At 45.7% G+C, this 7,500-nt stretch overlaps 1 protein-coding gene across 1 annotated transcript in view; it reads right to left on the bottom strand.

The window, feature by feature from the left end:
* The window catches only part of SPG11 (SPG11 vesicle trafficking associated, spatacsin), a 2,547,571-nt gene that overhangs the window by 683,950 nt on the left and 1,856,121 nt on the right, over window positions 1–7,500 (bottom strand). Inside the window, exon 29 of the mRNA XM_044077700.1 lies at window positions 7,007–7,221. Within this exon, the coding sequence (XP_043933635.1) occupies window positions 7,007–7,221 (215 nt within the window). The remainder of the gene's footprint in view (window positions 1–7,006; window positions 7,222–7,500) is intronic.

Genomic DNA, 7,500 nt, shown 5'->3' with positions numbered 1-7,500 from the left:
TCGTGAGGCATGAGTATAGCTCTACTCAATCTGTCCGCTAATATATTGGTTTTCCCAGGGATATGCGTTGCTACCAGAATCCGATGAGAGGAGATCGCCCATTGCCAAAGTCTGAGAGCCTCTCGACACAAGGGATAGGACTTTGTTCTGCCCTGCTTGTTGATATACCACTCTACGGACATGTTGTCCGTGTGAACTGCAATCATTCCTAGGGGAAGAAAGTGGTTGAGGGCTTGCAACGTTAAAAGCACTGCTCTCATCTCTAGGACATTTATATGCAGGTGGTATTCGAACGGTTGCCACGTCCCATGAACCATTCTGCCCTGATAATGTCCCCCCCCACTCGATCAGGGAGGCATCCATAGTGACCGTGGCTACCGGGGCCGGGAAAACAAAAGGTCTGCCCTGATGGATTTGGGGAGAGGAAATCCACCAGGATAGATGGTTCTTGCAGGTTTGTGTCACCAGAATTTGGTGACGCATGGGAAGCTGCTGGTAGGACCACTGGGTGAACAGCATCCATTGTAGGAGACGCATGTAAAAATGGGCCAGAGGAAGAAGTGTGATGGCAGCTGCCATGAGGCCCAACACTTTCAGGACCAGCCTGGCACGCACTCTTTTGCTGGCAAGGATGATCCGAACGTGGTTTTGAATATCTAGGATTCTCTGGTTTGTTAGGTTTGCTGACATCCGATTAGACATAGATTGGCAGGGCAATAAGGAGGACTTTTTGAAGTTGACCGAAATTCCTAACTGACTGCAGAGATGAAGAGTGTAATCTCTGGCTTGGAGAGGTTGATGCCTGGTGGTGGCTGAGAGGAGCCAGTCATCGAGATACGGAAACACCTGAAATCCTTGATGTCTCAGGTGAGCCGTGACCACTGCCATACATTTGGTGAGCACTCTGGGGGCTGTAGTGAGACCAAAGGGCAGGGCTCTGAACTGAAAATGACTGGACCCCAGCCGAAAGCGGAGAAACCTTCTGGAGTGCCTGTGGATTTTTATGTGGTAGTACGCATCCTGAAGGTCTATTGAGCACATCCAGTTGTCTTTGCCCAGGAAGGGCAAAATCGATTGAAGTATGACCATCCGAAGTCTCGTCTTTTTCACCAACTTGTTCAGTCTGCTGAGGTCCAATATTGGTCTCCAGTCTCCCGTCTTTTTGGGAACCAAAAAGAACCTTGAGTAGATTCCGGACTCTAAATGGTCTGTGGGAACTGGCTGGATGGCCCTTTTTTTTAGAAGCTTTGAAACCTCTAATTTTGCAATTTCCCTTAGACCGGGTGGAACGTCTGGAAGGGAACTTCTCTGAGGGAAGGGACTTTCTTGGAAGGGAATCTTGTAACCCTCGGATATGATCGACTGTACCCATTTGTCTTGAGAGAGGAACAACCAGGCTTCTGGGTACAGCGATAATCTCCCCCCGACTGCCTCCAAGGGTGGACAGTCGGGCAACACCTCAGGGATGCTGGAAGGGCTTGTCAGAGAGACTCTCTGTTGCCCTGGTTCTGGACCCCCTCTGCCCCTAGGGCGGTGTCTATTGTTATTACCCCTCTGCCTCTGGGGTAAACTGACCACGTGTGTCCGGCGTGACTCCCTGAGATTTCCGGAACCACATCTTCCCTCCCCTTCTGCCCTTTGGGGTAAGGCCTAGAAGGGGTGGAGAAACGGACTCCTACGGCAGAAAGAGTCTTGCCGTCTTGCTCACACCTGGTCAACGTGTCCTTCACCTGAGGGCCAAACAATGTTGACCCATCAAAGGGAGAGTTTGTGAAGGACGCCTTAAAGGTGTCTGCAAAATTACAGAGCCGCATCCAGGACTGACGTCTAAGAGCCACTCCTGTGCCTGCAGCTCTACTCGCTCCATCTGCCGCATAAGAAATGAACTGCATGGAGGAGTTAGTTATGGAGTTGAGGATTCCTAGCTGAGAGGCAATCTTCTCTTGAGCCCCTGCCTCTGAAGGATCCTGTACTACTTCACCTAATTCTTTAAGGATGTCCCTTTGAAGTCTGGTGAAGTGACATAAATAATTCAGCGAGCGCATGGTAAAGGTCGCGGAGGAAAACATCCGCTTACCATACCTGTCCATGGTCCTAGAATCCTTGTTAGGAGGATGGACTGGTACGGAAGGATCTGCAAGTTCCTTCTTGGTGGCGGCTGCCACCACCATGGCATCAACGGGGACACCTTTTGTCAGAAACTGCTTCTCGGTGGGGGCTGTAATAAATTTAGAAGGCCTCCTGGGGACTGGTTCCACAGAATCAGGAGATGCCCACGCCTTTCGAGCTATCACCTCCATGAGGGGATCGAAAGGTGGAGACACCCAGGAGGTGGAGGGTCGAGATCCAAAGGCCTCTAGGTATACCGACTCATCCTCAGAGGGATTAATGGAGGGCCAGTTACCCCTCTGTTTTAGGAGTTCTAGGATGTCTGAGAAAGAGACATCCTCAGAGGGGGATCTTGGAGAACCCTCCGACTCATCCAAGTCGGTATCTGAAGTTGTAGACTCAGGGGAGTCTAGGTGCTTCCTCTTACAAGTCCTCTTCTGGGGGATCTCCTGACGGATCAGGAGAATCCTCAGAAGAGGGGGTTCTTCCCAGTGGGGAAACCTGAGGCGATGGATCTCTCGGTCCGGGAGCAAGAGAGTGGGAAGAGATATCTACAGGCACCATAGAGGGAGGAGCTAGAGGAACAGACTGCTGACTAAGCACGGGGGCCAGCACACTCCTCATCACCTCGAAGGCTCCCCTCCCAGGGAGACCCGAGAGACCCCGCTCCGAAGACACGGGAGGTCCCAGGCCCACCAAAAGGGAAGGCTCCGAGGCAGATGTCAGAGCCGAGCTAACCAAGGCCGAAGCTCTGAGAGGGAGAGCAGGGTTGGACAAGGGTCCGATGCCACTCGCCCCCCCGGAGCAGACCAGGGAAGCCCGACCACCGGATCCCTCCAAGGAAGGTCCCAAGGAGGAGATAGGAGTAGAAGCTGAAGGAGCAGAAAAGGGTGGGATCTGCTCCGCAGCCAAAGCAGTAACTATTCCAGTAGTCTCCGGCTCTGAACTCTGAAGGAGAGTCGAAGGAGGAATTTGCAGAGGGTGTGGACTAGTAGTCGTCTGTTGAGAGGGACTATGGAGCATCTGGGCTAGTGCCTGTGATTTTAATAATCTACTAACCACTCTCTCCAAGCCATGGTCAGAGAGCCTGGAAGACCTAGATGATCGGCTCCAACGGCTCCGTTCCGAAAGAAGAGGTGAGGCCGGAGCCGACAGGATAGGCTCCAAAGAGGGAGATCTAGATCTCTTTCTCGAAGCCATCGGAGCCGAGGAACCCTCGGTTCCAGACGGAGCCGACAACTTATCGGCTCCAAGCCTGGTCAAAGATGTCGGCTCCAGCGAGCCGAGACATGGAAACAAGGGTATCGGAGCAGGTCGGCGCCGATAACGACCTTAGATGCATGGTGGGGAGCCGGTCGAACCCGACACCGATGTGGAAGTTAAAGTATCGGCACCGATAGCCACGGTGTCGAACTTAGTCAAAATCGGCTCCAGCGAGCCGATCTTGACTCAAAGGAGTCGGAGCCAGGGCGGAGGCTTAGAAGCAGAAGCCTGGGCCTTGGAAGTCTTAGAGGACTGACCCGAAGCAGACTTGGCAGGGGAGCCCTCTGATTTTAGTAAGCCTCTTAAAATTGGTTTGTTTCTCCTTTCCTGCAGGACTCTCTGGCTGAAGGAGTGACAAATAGCACAGGAGTCCTGCAGGTGGAGAGGTCCCAGGCAGTAAACACAAGAAGTGTGACCGTCTGTCAGAGACATTTTCTGACAGCACGAGTCACACTTCTTGAAGCCTGAGACCCTCGGTTCTTTGGACATGGTAAGTATCTACACAAGACACACTACTCACACAGTCCAAAAATAACTAAAAAGGAAGAAAAACACTCACACACACACGCCCTGACAGGAAATGGGGGAGGACTTAAGGCCCGACTGACAGAAATAAACTAGGGAAACAGTACACTATGCTAGAGACCCTTAAAAATACGTAAAGTCACAAATACAGTAAGATATATAAGAATATATAAGATATATAATAAAGATGGGGCGTCTAATATTCTGACTAACAATTACTTACCAGGAGCTGGTAAAAGGAGGACCTCATCAAGCGCAAAGCGAGATCTGGGTAATTACCGCCTTGCATCATGGGATATGGGGCTGCCTCGAGCTGGTAAAAGTGACTCTCGAGCTTAGCAAGTGCCGAGTCGGAGCCGAACCCATCCAGCAAGAATGAAAGCGAGATTGACAACTTAACATCTGTGGTTATGATTGGACAGGCGATCATAATTCTGTGCAGAACATGGAAACTATATTTTAGACTCAGCTCCAAAACAGGGCTGTACATGATAACCCTGGTTTTTAATCTGTCTACCCATTCATTGTTAATACTAGCCTTACAGGTGGTCAAAGCATCACTTTGTTTCACTTACAGTGGTAACTTATTCCACAAGCTGTGAATATGCTGAGTTAAGAACATATCCCTCCAGCAAGTCTTATTTAACTGTTGGTGTAGCTGTAGACAACTAGTGTTGGAAATTGTAGTCACGGACTTTGTGAAAAAAATGGAAAACTAGGACTGGGTCTTTCATGACTGTGAAAGCAAGTTAAAGGTCACATCAGGAGAGGTGACATGCTACTGAGTATAAGGACAGTCAGGATAATCTATCTGCATAGTTGAATGATTTAAGGTCTTTAATATTCTTGGTTAGAAATCTCTGCGGCCTTTATGGATTTGTACATACCAAAAAAGGTACTGTATTCAATGACTGACAAGGGAAGAGTACAGTGGTAAGACAACATCTTCAGATCTTGAAGACAATCCCTTATAAATTAACTGGGCTAGACAGAAAGATTTCCTGACTAGGGTGGACACATGATAATTAAATGAAAGATATTTGCCCACATAAGTACCCACGTCTCTTATGACTGTATTTGGCTGAAGAGGAGTACCATTTATAATAAAAGACAAGGGAGAAGTTTTTGTGTCAAATGCTACCATGCTGTACTTTTTTTGCATTTTGCTTGACACTATTTTAGGTACACCAGATATATTCATATTCTAGCCCTTGATGGGGTTATTAAGTATCAAAGGATGAATGGATAATGGTGCCAAGCTTACAGTTATCAGCAAACTTGATCAAACACACGTCCGAGGCATTGGCTTGGCTGTCTGCAGATTCCAGCACTGATGTCTGTGGTACCCCAACAGTTACAGTTTTATTTTCAGAGTGAGTACCAGCAACTTGGGATCTCCTGGACAGCCAATTTGCAATCCAGTGGACAATGCAGGGGTTTACATTATGTTTGTCTACTTATTCAATGATACCAGCATGGAGGAACAGTATCAAAAGCCTTGACCAAGTCAACAGAAGCAATGTGCACAGAATGACTAATGATCACAACCTCTATAACCTTTTTAAAGAAGTTTACTATGTTTAGGAGACATAACCTACTTTTCACAAAATCAAATGGATTGCGGTCTAGATAAGTTAAGCTATGTCTGCATAAATGAGTTCTGCTATGACACATTCCATGGTTCTGCATGTGATGCTGATGGGCCTATAATTATCCCGGTATGCAGAAGGCGCACCCTTGTATAAGAGGGTCACAGTGGCTGCTCCCCAGGAATCAGGAATCAACTCTATGGATGAGCGGAGACTGAACAGTCAGAGTAGAGTCTTGGACAGGGTGCACTTGGCATTAATGAGAATGCAGCATGATATGTTGTCTGGTTAGACATAAGAATTAAGTTTAGCCTCTGAAACGGATTCTAAGACTTACTCCAAGGAGATTTCAGAGGAAACTAAATATTCAGGGATAGCAGGGGTAGGTGGGGTATAGCTAGTATTAACTTTGTTTACTAATATGCTGGATACATCTGTGGAATAGCAAAGTGTGATATTACTGATAAGCTTAGTTACACGTTCTGATATGTGTGTCATTATAGATGAGCTCATAGCATTGTTGGACATTATTCCCTCATTTCCTAACAAGACTGAAGAAAGATTTGTAGTTCCATTTGGTATCTTTGCTGACCTTCAGCTCATGTTCTGCTTTATATTTTCCTACAGTGCTTTTAAGTTCATTGCTGCTATGTCTCAGTGTATTCTTGAGGTAGGGGAATGGAGAGTTGTTATAATTTTTCTTCATTTTCCTTCTTTTGTCATACTGTTTATTAATACGGGAGTTCCATCAGAGAGGTTTATTCCTGAATATACCAAGCACTTGTCAAAAGATACAATATGTTTACCAATGAGGCAACTGGAAGATGGCAATGTCTTCACTAGTTAAAAAAAAATGAAAAACTCATTATCAAGACAGGAACAGATGTTGGGAATTTTCAAGAGAAATATCATGCTGTAGACATTGGGGAAACAATGGGAAACAGAATAGAAAAAAAATAAATGACTCCCCCCTTGCAGTGACAAACATCAGCTGCCTCTTTATTCCTTAAAAATTAACTGAAGGCAAGATTCCTAAGCTGTCCTACTGCCTAATAAAAGTCCTACAGGTGACATTAGTGTTGCAAGTCTCCTAAGTAATACAACACTGTACCTATGTCTTTCAATGGAACATAGAAACAATATGACAGAAAAAAAATCAACCTTAAATAAAAAAATAATACAAAATTCTATATAGTGACATAACTTTCATGCCAGAGCTGCAACTTCTGCTCACAATTATGAACCTAAAACAGCTTCTCAACTTCAGTTTATGAAGTATAAATACACAAATGTTCTGCTAAGAATAATTGATCACTCTTTCAAAGCTCCAGTGGCATAATTTTGGGGGTAAATGAAGCTATTATTTTATTTTAATAGTTAGGTTAGTTTAATTTTAATACGATGAGCTTTATCGATGTAAAAGTGTTCAAAAATTGTTGGCTAAAAGCAACAGCTCAGTAATGAAATGCATGAAAGGAAAGATTTCAGCAAATGACAAGTAATATGTCCTTTTAGCTTACCTCATGGATCACCAAACTGTCCACTGGAAGTTCAGCTAGTTTGGCAACTTGCCTGGCCAGAATGAAAAGGTGCTTCTCCAGCAACTGTTTTAGGATTTCATTGCACTCCTTTTGCAGGTTTTCCAAGGAGTAATTACACAAGATATCAGGATTGATGGGTACGGCTGTGTCTTGCAGAATCTGACTAAGTGCGCTCAGCTTCTTGAAGTTTGGGCCTGTACCCAAAACAAAAGAAAAATTATTTTAAAAAGCAGTGACATTTTTAAATCCATCTATGAACAGCAGCATTTACCTTGTTATAAAATTTCACCATAACTGAATACATAAAGATATCTGCAGATCCATGGAATGACATGCTAGCACTCACCACATCCATCACATCCACAGAAAGCTCTGAAATACATCCACCTAACAGTAATGCTGAGCTTCCTCAAACCTCTGCCTCCATCCTAGTCCATAGTAACATACTCTATGCTTCGGGCTAAGGGTCCTAT

Source organism: Protopterus annectens, chromosome 7.part0 (genome assembly GCF_019279795.1).
Source record: "Protopterus annectens isolate FY-2018-M chromosome 7.part0, PAN1.0, whole genome shotgun sequence".
NCBI lineage: Eukaryota > Metazoa > Chordata > Ceratodontiformes > Protopteridae > Protopterus > Protopterus annectens.
This window is presented reverse-complemented; position numbering and strand designations above follow the sequence as displayed.